General features: G+C 38.3%; 2 protein-coding genes across 3 annotated transcripts; both read right to left on the reverse strand.

Annotated features, from left to right (window-relative positions):
- Positions 1-682: 682 nt before the first annotated feature.
- Positions 683-6078, reverse strand: TM4SF18 (transmembrane 4 L six family member 18). Of its 2 annotated transcripts, none has more exons than XM_064384960.1 (5): positions 5628-6078; positions 3950-4039; positions 3159-3301; positions 2882-3062; positions 683-2476 (listed from the first exon to the last, which is right to left on the reverse strand). In XM_064384960.1, exons 1-5 carry the CDS (start codon positions 5814-5816, stop codon positions 2462-2464), a joined length of 618 nt encoding a protein of 205 aa, XP_064241030.1. In that variant the 5' UTR covers positions 5817-6078; the 3' UTR covers positions 683-2461. The 2 variants fall into 2 exon arrangements, with proteins under 2 accessions (XP_064241030.1, XP_064241031.1); XM_064384961.1 differs by having other exon boundaries at positions 5640-6071.
- A 3540-nt stretch (positions 6079-9618) lies between these two features.
- On the reverse strand, positions 9619-15134 carry TM4SF1 (transmembrane 4 L six family member 1). The gene is made up of 5 exons (XM_064384963.1): positions 14531-15134; positions 12690-12779; positions 12452-12600; positions 10870-11050; positions 9619-10010 (listed from the first exon to the last, which is right to left on the reverse strand). Exons 1-5 carry the CDS (start codon positions 14705-14707, stop codon positions 9996-9998), a joined length of 612 nt encoding a protein of 203 aa, XP_064241033.1. The 5' UTR covers positions 14708-15134; the 3' UTR covers positions 9619-9995.
- Between the last annotated feature and the right edge of the window lie 4323 nt (positions 15135-19457).

Genomic DNA, 19457 nt, shown 5'->3' on the forward strand with positions numbered 1-19457 from the left:
AAATGCACTGGCTGTGGGGAACAAATAATGCTTGAACTCTTACTGCAGATTCAGCACTAATTCCTCTCTGCCAGGAGCTTATGAACTCATATCTGCAGCTTTCTTTCTCCTGTGCCTGGGGTGTTTTATGTGGGGATTTCAGCAGGCAGGGTGTGCATTTCATGTCCAGGAACTCTTGCGCAAAGAAGGGTTTCTCCACATTCCAGCATGGCGCAAGCCTTGTCCTGGCCCCGAGGGCCACTTTTCCCTGTTGTTGAGTGAGGTCTGTGTTCTGCAGCTGGGCAGTCACATTGCCTCAAACACCACCATCAGGATCATTGGTTATGTCTAGATTTCAAGCCAGTTAATTAAAATTCTTTGCAGGAATCTTGGTTCTGCTACCAGACACAGCTCATAGCACCACTTTTTAAAGACAAAATACATAGGATTGAATCAGGACTTAAACTGATTAGATCAAGGTTAGCATTGCTTTACATCCAAAAGCCTTGTGTGAAACTGGCTGTTAAATTTGGAAATACAGCCCGCTGTTAGCCTTTAGTATTCTTAACAACTTCAAGTCAATAAACTGCATCTTTAAAAGCGGAACCACCAAGTTGCAGTTGAAGCTGGCTATGGTAATGGAGATGCCAGATTCTGGATTATGGATAAAAAGGGTTGCAGGATCAGGAAGCCAAGCAAGAACTACATTACATGTCTCTTTATTTAATTTAAGGCCCAAAATTAAGAGATGTCTGTGATAGAGTGGAAATGTAAATTCACCAGGCACAATCACACAAAAATTGATAAAGACAGATCCAGAGTTTGTAATCAAGAAATCAGCAAGATTCTCTGAGATGTTTGGTAGGAGTACAGGTTGATTTTTAAGTTTTCTTTCTTTTCCTTCTGTCCACAAACAACACCTACAAATCCATAAAAATTCAGGATTATAATTTAAAGTAAATGATATGTCACATATTTAAGTCTAGAGAAAAACAAGTGTGCAATGGCACGGTCCTTATTTTATCATCATGCCTTTGTATCATGCACCCCTGATAATCCATGCCACTTTGAACCATCTCCCAAGAAGACTAGCCCCATTCTTATGTATTATTAATTACTTTATACTTCTTGCAACTTAAAAGAAACTAAGCAATTAAAATTTTAGATGCATTCTTGAAATCCTACAGGAAGAAATCAGGTATTTAAAACCATCTGACAAAGGAATATGAAGGAAAAACCTCAATATCGTCTTGAAACAGAACTAAATGACTGATATATTCTATTTTTTTCTAAATAATTTACTCAAAGCTGACACTTATTGTATAGTTTGTATTTAGTATTTGATGACAATGCACCTGAGTTGCACTAGTTCTGATGTAACAGGCATACATGTGTTACTGCAAGTGTGAAGTACATAGTTCTCTTTCCTCTTAGTGTTCAGAGGAAAAAAACTTAAAAAAAACCAAAATAGTGCTAAATACAGCCAAATGCTGCCATTGCAACTGCAAATGAGCCAGGTGTCCACTTCATTATGAATCCCTGAATTTTCACTGAGAATGAAAAAATAATTCCCTGAGAAAGTAAAAATACCTTTTAGCTGCTAATTTAAAATAGATTATTCTTTTTCATCTAATCATTATTGTTGAGAATGTTAGCCTTTCATTGTAGCAAGGTCAGGATACTTGGAAGAATATTAATAAGCTAGCACTGGGTGCTCACAAGGTTCCCTCATTTATTCCCTCAATTCACATCATACTTGACTAAAAGGAAAAAAATTGCCTCTAAGTGTAAAGAAACCCAGTGCAGATATTAACATGTACCAGCTAGCACAGCTGAGTTCAGATCTGTGTGTCTAATATACCAATCAGGCCCAGGTGCCTTTTTTACCACAGAAAGACTTGATAGACTTTTTTCTGTAATTGCTTTTTGCAGTTATGAACTTCTAAGATGGAAGGAGAAGGGTAAGCTCTGCCTACCTCCTTCCATGATTGCCATCATGGTCTGTCTGTAACCAAAATTCATTCATTTAGAAATCATGGCTTCACTCAGTGCACTAACAACCCCTCTTGATGTACTAGGCTTTGAACCAGGCCCTTTCAAAACAACAAACAGTCATATGGTCTAAGCAATGACAAGGGAGTACATAAGCAGTTCTACAGCAGCTTATTAAGAAAAAACAATAAGGTGATTTCAATACAAAAGCAGTTCCGTTATATTAAAACATCCCTACTGTCACAACAAGCTGAAGGGTAAAAAAATGACGTGTCCCTGCCAAGTGCAACAGGACAGGTGAAGAAAAATGTAGATGTCAGACAGCTCAAATATGCTTCATCCAAAACAGAGAAGTTTGATGGACAGAGATTTAGGACAAGGGTATCATTTTTCTTTGTAGCACTCAAATCTACTGCTATGGATTATGGAGAGGCCATTTCTCTCTTCTTCTGGGGATGGGGGAGAAGCAGCAACAATTTCTTTGCCATTTTCAGAGAATCCGAGCCTGCAAGTAAAAAAAAAAAAAAAAAAATCTTTCTCATCCTTGCTGTGAAAGCCACACATTAGTAAGAATGTCTGTAAATTGAATGTTAGAATAAAGGTGTTCAACAACCTCTGCTGACATAATAGTAATGGGCTTGGCATCTATGTTAATTTCCTAACCACTTTTTTTTCTTCTCCGTACTAGTCTTAAAGGTCAGAGTGAGCAGCCACCAGCCTCTGTATACCACAAAAAATTAGTGGATGAATCAAAACAAACATAGGTATTATCAGTACATATTCTCTGGAAAACATATGCTGTAGCATAGAGAATGCATAAATCAAAAGGGTAGGTCCCCAGCTGAGAGAAATTGCTGAAGCTACAATGACAAGGAGATGCTGAAGAAATAAACCTCAGATGTTTTGTTACCTGCACAAAAACAGAATAGGTCCCACAGAGTGTTCGTTTCAACTCAGCGGCTACTTTGAGAATGCAGATGATCAGCTGCAATCCACTGAGAGCTATCAAAATCGAGAGTAAAATGATATTCCACTCCACTATGTTTGCAGGGTTTTTGCACTTAGACCAGGAAGGATAATCTGTGAGGTACCTGTTAGAGAAATACCAGGCTGAAGTAAGAAGAATGTTTCTGACTACTGATTTGGTAAACAATTTCTTTCAGAAGAGTTACACCAATGTTTCTTACCCCCCAGCAGTGTCTTTGAAAATATAATTCCATCCACTTGATGAATTGCAGAAAGGGCCTTGAATCAAATGTAGGGTAAAAATGATGCAACTGTATCCCGAGAACGCAATTCCAAGCAGGGCTAGCACAATAGATATAAAACTCTGAAGTAAAGAGAGAGAGAAGTATTACCTTGTGGGAATAGTGTCAACAGCAAATATGATCATTCAGTCTGTCTAGCTACTTCCTTGGGGCTGAATTTCACATTTGATTTTCCCAGTCTTCAAAACTCAGAAAGAAAAATAGCAGGTAAAAAATAGTAAGAATACACATACAAAATAAAGATGAAGACAGAGTTTAAGACAGTTCTACAACTATAAGTTATATATTATTTGGGTGGAGTTTTTAAACTTGTGTTTTTATAAAGTTGTTTCCCAAAATACCAGAGGAATGCAGCTGTGTATTAAATATGTCTGCATCTCAGATAGAGTGTACTGAGTGATTTTTGAAAAAAAAAAACCACTTCCAAATAATACAGGCGAAAGGATGAAGCTATTTAGCTGGTATGCTTCATTCTATGTTCTTATTTTATTTTACAAGGATATGGGGGAAGTGTGTGTCTAATTTTCTTTCATCCTGCTTATGCTTGAGTTGAAAGAAGCTACACTTTCTGTGACCTTGCAACCCAATTTAGAATCCTCTGTGAAAGGAAGTGAAAACAGAGCAGTGGAGAGGGCAGCAGGATGTGCTGGAGCAGGAGGGCATTGGAAACAAATACTAAGGTGATGCACAGAAATAAAACACAGACTCACCCTGTAGGTTTTGTTACAGCTCTCACTCTGGCAGCATCGATAGAACACACTACACTCCAGTGTTATTAGAATTACTGCCAAAAGAAGGATCTGTAAGAGGACATCATAAGGTCAGTGAGATAACTGGAGATACTAAGCCAAAGTCTCCTTCACCTTTGGAAGGTAGGGACTGGCCTCTCTTCTGCTGTCTTGATATTTTAAAGCTGATCCATAGGACAGCACAATTACTTAAGGCATACATGGAACTGGAATGGTTTTAGGAGGCTGGTGGTGTACTTGTGTCTTGTACTTGAAAGACAAGAGTACAGTCTCTACCACCACAGTAAAGTGCTATGACCTTGGGCACAGCTACACCAGTGAAGCTGAAACTATAAAACCAAAGTCACAAACAAAAGAATCAATACCAATAAAAAGAAGGATACCTTATTGATACAAACACATCAGTTCAACACCTACTTGCTGACACACGCACACAAATCAGAGTACCACCTTCCTTACCAACACATTCACTCTGGAAAAAGTCAGAAATGCAAACTTTTGATTAAATTCACCCAGACTTTCATTTGTCAAGTATCCATACTGATATCTTCAGACTATTGGGTTATTTAAGCCTGATCCTAGAATAATTTTTATACATAGTATCTGGGCTCCAGAACCACAAACTGCCATTCAGAGAGGCATAGGTTTGAAAAGGGAAGTATGAGAAGAGAATATTCCTGAATCACAGCACTATCCTCTCATATACTGCTGACTGGTTTATAACAGAACTATACATGCATTTTTAAGGAATTGGTAATAATCTTAAGGCTAAAAATGCTTTAAAATATCATTGCCATTGTTGTAGTTAACTTTTTAAAATACATTTGCCACTGTTTTTCTGTTTGAATCCTCCGTGTGGTAGTTTTTTTCTTCTGCTAGAACTGAAGGTTCTTCTTTTGCTTGAAAGAGAATATACAATTTCAAAAGAATGTCTAATGTTTTAAAAATAGTTCAGCACCTTCATATAAACACCTCACTTATGCAGATAAACCCTTGAAGTACTGACTGTGTGCAATGCACTTTGGTCACACAACCGCTTTCTGTTCCTGACGCTACAGCGCTTTACGAACATGGTAAAGAGCATGAACAGCAGGCAACTCCATAGTAGTTTATTACTGCAGATGAGCATATTACAAATGTAACAGAGAAAATCCTACTATGCTAATCACAATGAGGCCATTCTCTCTATTTAGTCTGACAACAGTAGTATCTGATGCATTGTGAAATCTATTCAATCTTCTAAATTCAGTGGACTGCATACAGCTCTTAAAAACATTTGAACCATTAAGAGAAGCTCTTTTTTTTCATTTGGGTAAAAGAGCTCTAGTTCAACCTTCACAGGTGATTAGTCAACATACCGTTTTCTTCCATAATACAAGCATAAATTACATATAAACAAAAAGACATCAGAAAAAAAACCTCAACACACCCTGCAAAATCATTTGCATTTAATAACATACATAACTTGTCATTCAGTATACTAACTTGTTTCAGTTTGATTGAGTTTTCTGCCTGCAGGGGTTTTTGTTGAAGTAATCCATATAGTCTTTTTTTTAAAGCAATGACGTTATTGAAGAGTAATCCACTATGATTTGCTGTAGAATGCAATTCATTAAAAATCCATAGACTGAGCACTTACCATCGCACTTACCATCACACCTGAGAAGCAGATGCCTTCAAAATACCACTCATGGCTGGGGAACTGGTAACTGGCAGCATGCAGAGATTTCCCATTTGGAAAGTATAGGAGGATGTTCACAACAATACTCCAAAGTGCAAGAGGTACCAGCAGGCAACTCAAACAGCTTCCACATGTCTCCAAAGCCATCTCTCAAGAACTCTGGAAGTTTTGTTCTTCTAAGCTAACAGAAGTTTACAAGACCTTCAATATAAGAAATGTTTTGACCTCCCCAGCTTGATTCAGTCATTTCATATTCACAGGAACTAGTGACTGGGGTGTGATTCCAGGAACAGAAGTTCTTAACAGTTAGCAGAACAACACATGAATATCACTGTGTAAACTCACTGTCCTGTGTTAAACACGTCTTTATGTAGTCATTTCCCTTCTAAAAGATCCTCCCTTGTGATCTTCCAAATGAAATTTGTCTAGGAGTCAGATTCAGGAAGGAACTACAAAGCTCTCATTTCCTAGTGACTGCTGAAAAATGTCCTCCTCCATACAACTCAAACGACAATGTAGTTTGTGACAGAAGCAAGGTTTTTCAACCTTACTGCAGCATGGGGAAGGGGGCTGTAAGAATATAAATATGCCCAGTCTCTGTACAAAAGACCACACTTTGCCTTATACTACAGAGATTTATTAAGAGGACCCTAAGGGGGAAACAGTGAGTTACTGACTTGCAGCAGCAGGCTGAGTCTGGGCCATCTTGCAGAGACTGTAGAAGCCCAAATAACACTGGTTAGAAACTGCAAGGCAGACTTATTTTCACACTTTTAATAATCAACTACTCTTTCTCACGGCAGTGGCTCCAGTGCTTTGCAAATTAAATCCTGCTATTTCTCCAATTGTTTCATTCTGTGCTTACAGCTGAGCTTGCACAGCTACAAACCTGATCTATGAACATGTGACTTCTTGTGCAGGACAAAAGGTCTGGCTGCTGTTTTGAAATGCCTGCTGTTTGCACTGTGCAAAGCCAAAGTCAGACAGCTTTCCCATAGTCAATGTCATCATTCCCCAACCTCTGAGCATCTAAACACTATCCCAGTAACACAGAGCCAGGGCAGTTTGAACACTTGCAGCACAACCCAAGCCTTCAGTCTTATGCCCCTTTGAGTCACCAGAATGACCTTATGCTTTACTCAATAGCAAAGTTGCAGCCAGAGGACCAAAAAAAAAAAAAAAACCAAACAAAAAAGGGGCCTCTATCAAAAGCAGGAAGGCTGTTTTTAGAAGCAATGACATCCCAACATATTTTCCTTATGTTTCCTTGTGAGCTGTTTCAGGTTCTTTACACATGAGGTTTCTCTCATTCTCTCATCCTCTCACATAAGCTGTTTGTATTGCATGTTGTAACTAATTCCATACTATTGCTTAATATGAGATCACACAAGGAAATGGGCAGGGTAGTACTCACACAATTACACCATTTTGCTACCTGTTCTCTGCTGTGACTCCTCTTTTCCTAGGAGGCTTCATTTTGAAGTCCTAATTCTTGATGTTCTCATATTTCCTGTTTTACTCTCTCACCACTATGGATACTTTCTTCCAGGTCTTCCTCTAATCAGAATTAGTAGCAAACCTGCCTTTCCAGACTGATAGGCAGAGACAGAACTCATGTCATCAACACTACACTACAGAGAGCAGAGAAAACAGCTGCATTAAAATCACACACACCCAATCCCCATGACTGATTTTTTTAGTACGGAACCCAAAGATCATAGAATTGGCTGAAATATTTTCTTAAAAGCAAAGGCCAAAATTAGTAGCAAGCATCTTATTCTATAATCAAATTTGATGCCATTTCCATTATAACCTGTTCTGATTAGAAGAAGCTAACTTGAGAAATGATGACTGAAGCAGCATTTGTTCTACAGTACAGCAGTCTGCTTCATGACTTTGTTTTTAAACTGAGCTCTGCAAATACCAAATTACAGTGTGGTTATTTTTCTGGCACACAATGGCACTAGAACAGGAAACAACTACTTTATACTAAGAATTAAGCAAACCTGTAAGCCAGTTTCTCAAGCATCTTGCCAAATGTCACAAACACTGGTTTTCCATTGCTGTCATTGTTCATGAACTGATTCCAAGCCTGTTACCGAAAAGTCATGTTTACTCTGTGTGACTTCTCTGCCAGCTGATATGAATACAACCTAAACCAATCACTCCTTCACAATGTGACTGATAAATATCTCAAAACACTGTCTTGTGCACCAGACAACAAAATAATCCAGCAGACCATTTTTTTACATGACAATATAAATAGTGAGCAGTAATGCTGTGCATTAGGGCTACAGGAATCTATTGGTGCTGCATGCATTTGTGCATGCTGAAAAACTGAAGTTTCAAGTCTAAACCCAACCTAATCATCTATATATCAGAATTCTATATATTGCAAATTTTTTTCAGTTTTTTAAGTAATTGTGTGTACCAGAAAAGCAGATAACCATTATGCAAGAATAAAGGCAAAAATCCTTAAGTTATTTAGTAGTTATACATTATTCCATTGAGGACTTTCTTTTCCACTTTTTCTCCTCCCACACCCCATTTAAATTTGCAGATATTTTTTTCAAAACTGCATCTTCACACACAAAGACACTGTATCACATAGCTGCAAGCAATTTTGTGTGTATACATATGCACATGCACACATTCTCCTTCCTCCCTCCCATAGCAGGGCAGGAACAGGGATAGACACTACAAAGAAATGGCATTAAATGACATTAAAGTCCTTCAACTACTTCTATGTATTCAGGTATGAGTAAGTACTCATGCAAAATTCAGGTATCCTGAGATTCTAGATACAAACTCTTTTCATCTGAGAATTCTTTTGCTGGTGTAGATATACATAGACAATTTTGCTTTCACAGTTCACTTCTTTTTTCAGGTATGTATTTGTGCAGGGCAGACTTAACCGTGCAGACAGGCTGAGATAGCCAGAAACTTCAGGTGTATCTTTAAGGACCACTCTCCTAGTTACAAACAGACTAAGCATGCACTGACACCCATTGGAACTTCTTTTTCTCCCATGAATAGAAACTAACTTGCTTGTTTTTCAAAGACAACATGAACAGCTAAATTCCAAAACTGAGCCTCATTCCTTTGAAATAAAGATCATGTCACATTTTGGTTTTCACTTGAGAAATGCCATTGCCAGCAGCAATGCTGGCATGCTGGTTTTGTCAGCAATGCTGTTGGCAGCACATTATTCAGATGTACTTGTGATGAAACATTCACTCTAATGTGCAACAAGCTACACTTCAGAGGTCTTACCCATGACCTTACAGTAATGCCTTCAGCCTGATAACTGGTGAAGTCAGGTATTTCAGATTAATCTGTCTTTACTGACCTGAATTTGGACTGTATTCCTTGAACGCTGTGAGGCCTGAGGGTAGCTGAGGCAAAAAACAAAGAGTCATGCCCACATCTTGTTTTATCTCAGGCCTGTCATGGAGCAATCAGGAGGTGATCCCCCTTGGGAGGGCAGGAGGAGCTAAGCTGGGCTCAGATGTGCAGGGACCCACTCAGCTCCCTGGCTGAGACCTACCAGCCCTGACCCAGGACTAAGCCTCCACATGTGCTGCTGTATCTGACCCAGAGCTGTTGTTGAACCCTTGCTGATGAACAAACACCTGTTTCAGATAAATGAGCCAAACCAAGCAAGGAAGCAGTTCCCACTCTGGCAGAGCCTGCTAGAGAGGAAAAACCTGACTGCATTAAATCCATATTCTCATGTCACCACTGTCCTTTACTCCAAGACCAGGTCAGGCAAACAGTGTTTCAGCATGGACAGGGAAGGAATCACTGACACCTCCTGGGTATTTTTAATACAAATCTTTATTTGCGAAATAGAGGGGAGGTTCAGAAAAATTCTGAAAACCCTCAATCATCCACATTTTACTGCTGCTTTGGTTTTGGTCCAAAGCAGCAGTATCCAGGCTAGGCTGGATTTGGTTTGTATTCATTCCAAGATCGGAATGAAAGATCAATTTTATTGGGAAATCAAGACAAAGTACAGAGCTGTTGTGTCAGTAGAAAGAGAAAAATAAATAAAGCCACTTTAGTGACATGTGTTAAGGCAGTTGCCTGTACCAATATGAAATGAACCAAAGATATTCAGGATACATTGTGCCTTTCAGTTCAGGCAGGTTAGTGGAAAACCTGCATATGACTTCAACAACAGAGGCCCCAAGTCAGTTAAATTCGTGGTAACAGCAGAGTTTGACAACAATGTGTATTTCAGTTTGCCTGGAATATTTTTTAAAAATACACAGTATATTCATTGCAGCACGCACATGCACCGATGTCAATAACATTGTCAGGTTTCTAGCAAACATATGTCTGTGGGGGGGAACAAAAAGAAAGAAACATATTAATGGAAAGAATGCTAATATTGTTTCCAACTAAAAATGCAAAATTAACCTGAGCATATTTAGAAAACCATAGCATAGCTCTTCCGTACTGGAGTTAGAGCAAGGAAGACAGGAAGAAGAATGCAGCAAGAGTTTTGAAATAGCCCCAGCACTCAACTGTGTCAATTAAAAATGTGAGATTCATGCTTACCTATAGTGTGTGATATAAATTATATCTGGTTCATACTTTAGGCTATGGTTATTCCGACACTAGCACTCTGATACTGATTTTGGAATATATCCAAACTATTTGACAAGGCTTTAAAGAAATTTGGGGAAAATTTCCTTTCCTCACTAAAAAAAAACAAAACAAAACAAAACAAAAAAAAAAAACCAAAAACATTAAAAACCAAACAACAACAAAAAAAGAAAACCTGCCAGATCTGTCTGCAAATTTTATTAGCTGTGGACAAAAGCCAAGGCTTATACAATATAGTTAGAACAAGCACCACACAATGCCACAATGGTTTAGGCAAAGACCACAACCGCCAGGAGATCCATATCTCAGTTATACCACCTATGCAATGTGGTGATGATTGCATGTGCCATTGGACAGACAAAAGCCCTCTAGCTCCTAGCTCTCAGGCAGATTAACATCACTGTGACAGTTGAGGAATCAGCTGAAAGCATGTGATCAAAGACTACATGAAAGTTCTAATCACAACTGGGCTATAGAAACAACTGTAGAGGGAATTGTTGCTTAAAACACCTATAAAGTAACTGCTGAGTAAAACTCTACAAGTTACATGTTCATCTGAGAAGCATGAGTATATCTGCAAACTACTTACCTCCTCATGACTGCAGCACAACCCACACAGTCCTCCAAGAATGCCATTGATTATCTGTATGAAGCACAGAATGAATTCTATTCCTCCCAAAACAAGGAGGATGGAAAAGAGGGTGACATTCCACTGTACGATGTTTTGAGGTTCCTGACATTCAGACCACTTGTTATACTCAAACAAGTACCTGTACACAGCAATTAAAAGCATATTAACATTGTGTCAGAATAGGATACTTACCATATACTATAACCATATTATGTCTAGTCTGTAATTGCATTGAGGATATTCACTCTATGGAGTCCTAATAGGCTAGGTTCCCTTAGAAATAGATTCTTAAGGGAATAGAAAAAGCAATGGTTTATTCCATGCAAGATTTGTTTGGTTTAGGAAGATGTTGAAATATCAACCACACATTTTTGCTAAATCTTAATTTCTTTTTTAAAAAATAATCTAAGCTATAAAGGCAGAACTTCCAATTGCTGGTTAAAGTGACACAAACTCAAGAAAGCTGAAAGAGCAAAGGTTTTTCTCAAAATGATCACAAGAGCTTTGCAGGATTGGCCCTTTTTTCTAAAGATAGCAGTCACTGATCTGAGGCAAATGGGTCACTTTCTCTCCTGTGTTGCCGTCTTTGGGCCCTCATATGCTTACTTGGATGAGCCAAACACAGAACAAATTTGGTGAAGTACTGCACTATTTCAGCTGTTACTGCCCACTTACATCTTGAGAACACCAGCACTTGCCTTCAGCGAGGACTTAGACTAGTTCTTCTACACTCAGTAGCAGTCAGAAGGATAGAGAAGGAGGAATGACACAAGTGAAATACAAGATATACAAGAGATACAAGTGAAATATGAAATTCAAACTCTGCTGCAAAGAGCTTTATGTGGCTTCTTAGTACTCCAACTCCCTCTAGTCTGGCATCAGCCATAAGCTGTTGCTAGATACACCTTTGAGGTTGCCAGTCATACAGACATTTTAAGTGCATGCCATGATAGGAGCCACATCATTGAGTAACAAATGAATTTATATGCATTAATGGAGAACAGCACACTGAGACTTTTTTTGCAGGGGAACCTTAATTAGGGATGATTAGGAGCTTCTTGCCCTCTCTGCTCTGCAGTATACAAAGATTCTTATAAATCTTCTCAAGTTTCATTTATGAGATTCTATGCCATTGTCACTAATGTGAGCATTGTGCCACTTTATGCTGGTGCAAAGCATCTTCAGAAGCAAGACTGAAAAAACAGACACTTACACAAATGATAAGACAAATATCTTAACAACCACTATTCCTAGTTTGTAAATCCTTCAAAGTCCTAAAACTTTATATTTTGTTAGAGATTTTGTGGACATGAACAGTAGTATATGATGTATCGATTTAATCACCTATATATTTTTTTATGGCTTTGGTTTTATACTCTAGCAGTGAGGGTAATTGATGCCATTTGTTAAGTTCTAAGTGGGAAGGATAAAGTTATGAATAGATTTTGGTATATGGTTACTGAACATTGCTGAAAGGTACTGGAGTAAAGCCCATGCGTACATTGGGAAGAGATAACATCCTCATGAACAGATTACTTACCCTCCAGATGAGTCAGTGAAAGGATAGATCCAGTTTCTTTCTAGGGGGGTAAGACAATACGGTCCTTGAGACAAGCCCAGTGCTGAAATGATTATACAGTATCCAGAGCCAAGGATCCCAACAAAGGCTGCCAGAACTGAGGACAGCATCTGCAGAGCAGACATAAACATGAACTTTCAGCACAGCCATTGCCTTGTCTTTGGGATTACCTGGGACGGGGATGTACAGGCTCACTTACCGCACAGCTCTTTCCACAGCCCTCGTGGCCAAAGCACCCACAGCAGTCGTCATTGTGAAGCCCAATGAACACTGCAGCTGGAATGAGTACCTGGGTATGGAGCAAAAAACCCACACTGTTCCTTTTGGTTGTAAAGAGAGGGCAGATATAATACAGTCTTCAAATTGCATTCATTTATGTTTCTTCTTGGCAGTCAGCTGTACAGGTGATTCAGCTCTACTCCTATTTAACACAGTAGGCATCTCACTACTGACATCACCAACCCCAGGACAGGTATATTTCTATTGCCACTGTAGCAATATTGCACTTAAGCACAGAAAGAGACTGTTGGAGTATTGCTACATTTAAAGTATTTCAGCTTTAAAAATTTATCTTTTCATTAAAGGCTGTATTTGCAAATGAAATGCTTTGCAAAAAAAAAAAAAAAAAAAGGACATTAACTTTATTCTAATGAGGACTACAAAATAAATATTTTTGAAAAACAGCTGCTGCCAATATACATGTTACTTAAGCACAACCATCATTACTTGAGTGACAAACCAGTCTGACTAGAGCAGAAAGTCTAGTAAAATTTTGTTCAATTCAGAAAAACATCTCATTATAAACATCTACTTTTTTCCAAGATTTCACAACCAGTGACAGAAATGCAAAGTAGCAAAGCAGAAGCTATCCATGAGAAGCATAAACCATCCATACTCCAGAGTTTTTAGCATAAAATCAAGAATGAACTGAAGGAGCTAAATGAACAAGAAGCAGCTGATTAAAAAGAGGATCCTCCCACTAGCAATAATAGCACTTAATAGTGCCTACTTATAAAGACTCTAGATCAAGTGTACTCTGGAAAAAAGTAAAGAAAGGATAGAGAGCTATTTGCAAATGCCACAGACTTACTTAACATGAAACTAGAATAATAACTATCCTGTTGAACAGACACATACTTGTCAACCTTTACTCAAACCCGATTCTGAGCCCCAGTGCTTCAAATCCAGAAGAGGTTGTACAAGTGCACTACCGGAGAAGTTCCATTGGTTCTATTTGTATTATTCTTTGTGTAAAGCTCAGCCTTTGCAAATCCCACTCTAGGTCCCAATGAGACTGCAATATATCTGTAAGCACATCTCACAACACAAAACACCTTAGCATGCAATAGTTTTCAACCTGTTATTTGCAGACACCTTGAAATCATAAAATCAGAGTGTTAAGAATTGGAAGGGACCTATAACCTATTTCTAAGAGGACTTCTAGAAGAAGATGAAAAGGGAAGCCTGGAGTTAGGGGTCTTAAATATGCTGCAGGGTGGTCTACAAAACTGAAAAGGTAGAAAATAAGAGCTTCACATTAATGACATCCTATAAGGAACACACTCAGTCCTTGCATCCTGTTATTCAAATGCAAACCTTTGACAACTACCACTCAACTCCTCTGAATAAACAGATAAGGCAGAGAAATACCTGTCAGCATGTCAGATAATAGAAATTAAGGAATTGTATCTAAATGCTCATTATTTAGGGACATTTAAAAGGAAATACAACAAAATTTAAGATTTAACCCTTTATGCAAACTGTGACCTGCTGAGAGGTTTGGTTTCACTTTTGCATTTGGATTCTGTGCCCTTGACCCTATGATTTTTTCAGTTTTAAAGTGACATAATGCTGTAGATAAGATAATCAACAATAATTAATTGTAGCTATGGGATAATATAACTCTTTCTTTTTTTCTACAACTCCAGAGACACCTGTTGACAAGACATTTGATGAATAAATTCAGGTAACCAGTAGAGAAAGAGCAGTACCAAGTACCTCTAAAATAAACTTGAAAGAAGACACTAGGCTTTTACTTACCAGAAAGCCTCCACCTAGAATGCCATGAAGGCACTCCACGTATTTGCTGAGGTGATGCTCTGAAGCAAATCTTGTTTCGCCATTGGGAAAATAAAGTAAAGCGTTGGCCACGATGCAGAGGAGGGCAAGGATGAGCAACTTATAACCAACACATCTAGCACACCTTCCAAAACACATATTTTCAACTTTAAAAATCCTCCTTCAACTTGTCCAATTCAATCTATCTCACACTTGTCCACACCTAAAAGAAGATCAGTGTTTGTTCTCACCTCCTTAAATACCAGGAGTTACCTAACTACCTAGCTGACGTTTACAACCCTTCCTAACCACCATGCCCAATTGCAGAGTGAGAGAGCAGGGATGGCAGGACACCACCGCCCTTTTAAAATGCATTAATTGTAGATTAACTGAACGCAATGAAGGAAATACTGAATAATAGGGGATTTCACACAAACATATGATGCTTGGAATAGTCACTGGTGAGCATGATTAGATGTGAACAACAGGCTTAAACCACAACATAAGTTCTGTTAGGAACTGAAGGAAAAATGCTTTGTTTTCTTTGTTAGAAGCAGCTTTGAATTTTAGGTTTATAGGCTGATTCAGAACAACCTGAAGCAAGGGAGAGACTTAGCTGACTTCAACAGCACTGAGTCACAGTTTTGGGTATAAACAGAAAAAAAGTCTACAGCAATGAGAAGTATGTAGAGCAACCTCTCACTTTGCTGTCCTGTTGATGGAACAACAGAAAACCTTACCAGGAGGATGGAAAACAAATAAAAGGAACAGGAATGTTCTTAGGAAGCTTCTTAGGAATGTCCTTGTTGTTTCCATTATAAGACAACAGGATTTTAGATTAACAGTCAATAAATGGTTTGGTAACAGCTAAACCAAGCAAACACTTGTAAAAAATACTGCTTAAAAAAAGGATTATAAAAGAGAGTCCTTGCACTGAAATATCATGTATAAAAACACACACAAAAAGAAAAATGCCAAGAAAGTAACAGATTATATCAAAGGTTTCCAAATGGTGTTTCATGTACCAGTAACATTAATTTGCATAATAAATGGTGACAAAAAGTGCACTATAAAAATTAAGATTTAGTCTTTTCTCTTTTCCCTCACAAATTTTTCTAAAAGAGCCCAGAGCCTTTTTCTTCAGATACAGCTCAACACAAAGGTGTGAGCTGCCATGCCTACTGCCATCACATGACAGGAGGTAAGTAAAATGCACAGGCCCAGACTAGATCTAGGTGGTGCTACTGCTGCCATCATCACAGTACAATGTAATTCTCATTGCAAAACCAGAAGCTAGACAAACGGACTTTGGGAATGTACAGGATATTAGAAGACTATAACGAACTTTAAAAAAACACTCAGGTTTCGTTTTTGAAGGTGGGGTGTGTTTAATAGCTAAATAACACAGTAGACACAAGCCCAAGTCAAAACCATGGTATTCTTGCAAAAGATGTGTGGAACACTTATGCTGAGAAAGGGTGTGCAAAAATAAAAGGTGGGGGGTGAAGTAGGGGAAGAGAGCAGGCTGGTGCAGCTGTGGCTTTGTGATGTAACTTCTCCGGGTATTGTAGATGCTGACCTTGGACACTTCCTTCATTATGAGAAATATCCTCCAATTGTACAAACATAGGCTGGCCATTATTGTGTGCTTCACCTCTTATGACTAAAACGACCTTAAACATCATTCTGCAAGTTTCCTCTGCAGAAGAAGATGGACGCTCAACTAAAAACTTCCTTTATTTTGTTGGGCTAAAAGCCCAAACCACTCCTTCCCCAAAACTCACCACACAATACCCTTCCCCCCACCTCAACAACCACACCAACATATCGCCTGTGGGACATGGATTTAAAACCCTAGCCCTAATAATATTTTTGAAAACTTGTAAATTTGTTCTATTTGCTACTTAAATAATGGTTTTCTAAATATTTCATTTAAAAAATTGCATCATCAAGAACTCCCTATATTTAAAATCAATTCTATATTTAAAATGTCTTCTAATAACCTTGAAAACAGCGTAAAGAAAGAAACAAAACAAACATTATATTTTATGCAAATACCATTTTTTTACATTGAAATACCTGGTCAGGTGTGAATCAAGGGGGCTTCACTAATGCCACTGCCATTTGGACACCCTATGGTACAGCTTCTAGCAGAAAGTCTAACCAGAATATTACTTTTCTTTGCAGAATTTCTGGTGGTCCCTCCCACCATCAGAAAAAGGTTAATGGAGGAAAGTGACTCTCATGGAAGCATTGACAGGATGTGGTAACTGTATGGCATCTGCAGGTGAGACACAGCAAAGGAAATAATGGCATGGGCTTCACAGACTCATTGGGAAAGACTGAGCAACACAGCATATGTATTTACACAAGTTATTAATTCCCACTTGTATTCTCTTGTAAGCTGTTTTCCTTTGGTCTTTTACTGTTTAATAGGCTGCTGCTCATGGAGGTCAATGCTAGTTCAGATAATAGTTGGGAAGATCGTGGGAATGTGTGGTCACCTGTTGGCCAAACTAAGGGCAGACTCTTGGTCAGCTGTGCAGACAGAGCTCCTGGTGACCTTAGGACAACTCCAACTCCCTTGGACCCATCCATGCTGCCATCCATTTCTCAATGTCCCAATGGTGCATTATCCATGTTTTCCAGTAACCATCCACAAAAACACCGTGATGCAGCTGTAACTGTCCTCACCACCTCTCAAGTGTATGTTGGTTGACAAACTCAACCTGGACAGTCACAAGAGGAAACTGCTCATAATGAAGTCCTTGGTGTCTATGGTGTCCTGCCCACAGACAGAAGAAAGTCTCCAGATTACTTTTATTAATTAGATCACAACTCCTCAGATGAACTAATGAGCTACTTATGAGCACAAGCAACTACCTGTTGTTATGAGAGCAATTGCTCCTAACACAGCTGTAACACACATGCACATGCTTTGCTTGCTTGTTATCTCTGTCATCACTTTGAGACAGAAATCTGATCTGAACCATAGAAGTCAGAATGGAGTGAGTGCTCGCACATTTATGTGACAACACACACTGACACATACAGAGAACATTTCATTTATTAGTAATAATGCTGACCTAAGGACTCAGCAACTGTGCAACAAAAGTAGTTTTTCCATTTAACCTACCAGTTTGGAGACTGAAAAGCTTAAAATCAGGGCAGAGCTACCACTAAATGAGCATACAGAAATCCGTCTCTTTAAAGAAGAGCCCATAAACCTTACTTAAGAACAACTATTACTGACCCTGGACTTGCAATACCACAATCAAATAAACCACTTCAAACACTGCTTTCTGGTGACATACAAAAACCATGCTGTAGCCTGCATTCATTAATTCTTCCAACAGTGTTATTAAGATAAAAGTAGTATGCAATAGGAACACACACATAGGACAAACAAATCCTTTTTCTATTTCTGCAACAGCCTGTAGGTGAAACCTTGGCCTTGCAAAATGGCCAGCAAAAGTTTGTTTCCCTTGGACTGCACTATTTACTCACAGGTTTGCATTTTAGATTTCTAGTTTATCCCTAAAAACGTGATGCTCCTGCAAAAGTTAAACGAGCATGAGGTATTAGCATCACTATACTATAAGCATCCTCTCTTCTACATTGTGTGTTTGTAATGACTGTATGGATCAGAAAACTGGCATCAGCTTAGCCTATAAAGTCTGCATAGCACAGTACAAGGAACAAATGGTCTTATGGCTCGCAGTGTGTCACTGATATCTCCCCTCCCTTGCAGCAACCACAAAAAACAGATGTTGAAAACATGGAACAAAAATTACCAGTGTTATGGCTTTGGGTCTTGTGGTGCAAAAGGCAGTCATTAATTACCTTTGTCTTTTTCATAAAGTGATCCTGTTGGTAGTGAACTTCTAATTGAGAAGAAAAAAACCAAAAAGACAACCTCTATCATACCAGGTATTTTAGACCTGTAAGCTCAAAAAAAGAACAGAAAATTGAAAAGCACCAAATTATTTGCCTGTTTTTTTTCCTTAGCATATGCTTCATACATTGCTCATGCAGTCTTGCATCTGGAATTAGCCATTAGTAAGTTCATGTCAATTAAATGTTTTAATTATACTTGCTGAACAATCCCACAACTGTTGCTTTGGCCGGGAACAGTCTACATATTGATTCCATAACAGCAGGATGGGAAATCAATGTTTAAATTTAACATGTCTTTCACATTACCATGACTGATATTCCAGTATGTTGTCTTTACTTGCATATCTTTCAGCATCAGTAGCAGTTGAATCAGACATCACAATCAGAAAAGCATATCAGACATGATCACAAGACTCTTAAAAGATGATTTCCTAAACTGCAATCCCACCTTTCCATCAATCTTTGCTATCATTATTCAAACTGGAATCCTGAAATCCATTTAACAATATACACTCAGCACACAATCTTTGCTACAAGATGTTCCTTAAAATGGCTGTCAATGATAAACTATTTAACAGTCATGTTCCTCCAAGGGGTCTCAAAAATATTATACAAAGGTAGCCCACATTTTTAGTAGGATGGAATTTTTAGGAAAAACCGCAAAACATTATTTTAAAACTATTTTTTAAAACAATTAAAAAGAACCAATTAAAAACCATTATTAAAAACTATTAAAAATTAGTCTACAGAGGATCTTTTTCATCTAAGCAACATTTAAGGGAGAAAAGCAGAAAAAAATAACATTTAATGCTGATTATAATTTAATTAATTCTTAGTCTTTTTTAAGGTAACATACTGGAATAACAAAACTGAGACCATATGCTCTGTAAATCTACAAAACACATCTACCATGTTGTACTAGATACAGCACTCTACTACAGCTGCTCCATTCACAAGGGTTTTCAAACTCACAGACATGATGCCTTTCTAATGAACTGCAATTGGGTTGGAG

Source organism: Passer domesticus, chromosome 11, assembly GCF_036417665.1.
Source record: "Passer domesticus isolate bPasDom1 chromosome 11, bPasDom1.hap1, whole genome shotgun sequence".
In the NCBI taxonomy this organism is placed as follows: Eukaryota; Metazoa; Chordata; class Aves; order Passeriformes; family Passeridae; genus Passer; species Passer domesticus.

Coding starts and splice junctions, on each gene's coding strand:
- TM4SF18 (XM_064384960.1), bottom strand. CDS start 5,816: ATGGCTTTGGAGACATGTGGAAGCTGTTTGAGTTGCCTGCTGGTACCT. Junction 4,040..5,627: donor GTGTGATGGTAAGTGCGATG/GTAAGTGCTCAG, acceptor GTCCTCTTACAG/ATCCTTCTTTTGGCAGTAAT. Junction 3,302..3,949: donor GCTGTAACAAAACCTACAGG/GTGAGTCTGTGT, acceptor TCTTTACTTCAG/AGTTTTATATCTATTGTGCT.
- TM4SF1 (XM_064384963.1), bottom strand. CDS start 14,707: ATGTGTTTTGGAAGGTGTGCTAGATGTGTTGGTTATAAGTTGCTCATC. Junction 12,601..12,689: donor GCTGTGGAAAGAGCTGTGCG/GTAAGTGAGCCT, acceptor TCTGCTCTGCAG/ATGCTGTCCTCAGTTCTGGC. Junction 11,051..12,451: donor TTCACTGACTCATCTGGAGG/GTAAGTAATCTG, acceptor TGCTGTGTACAG/GTACTTGTTTGAGTATAACA.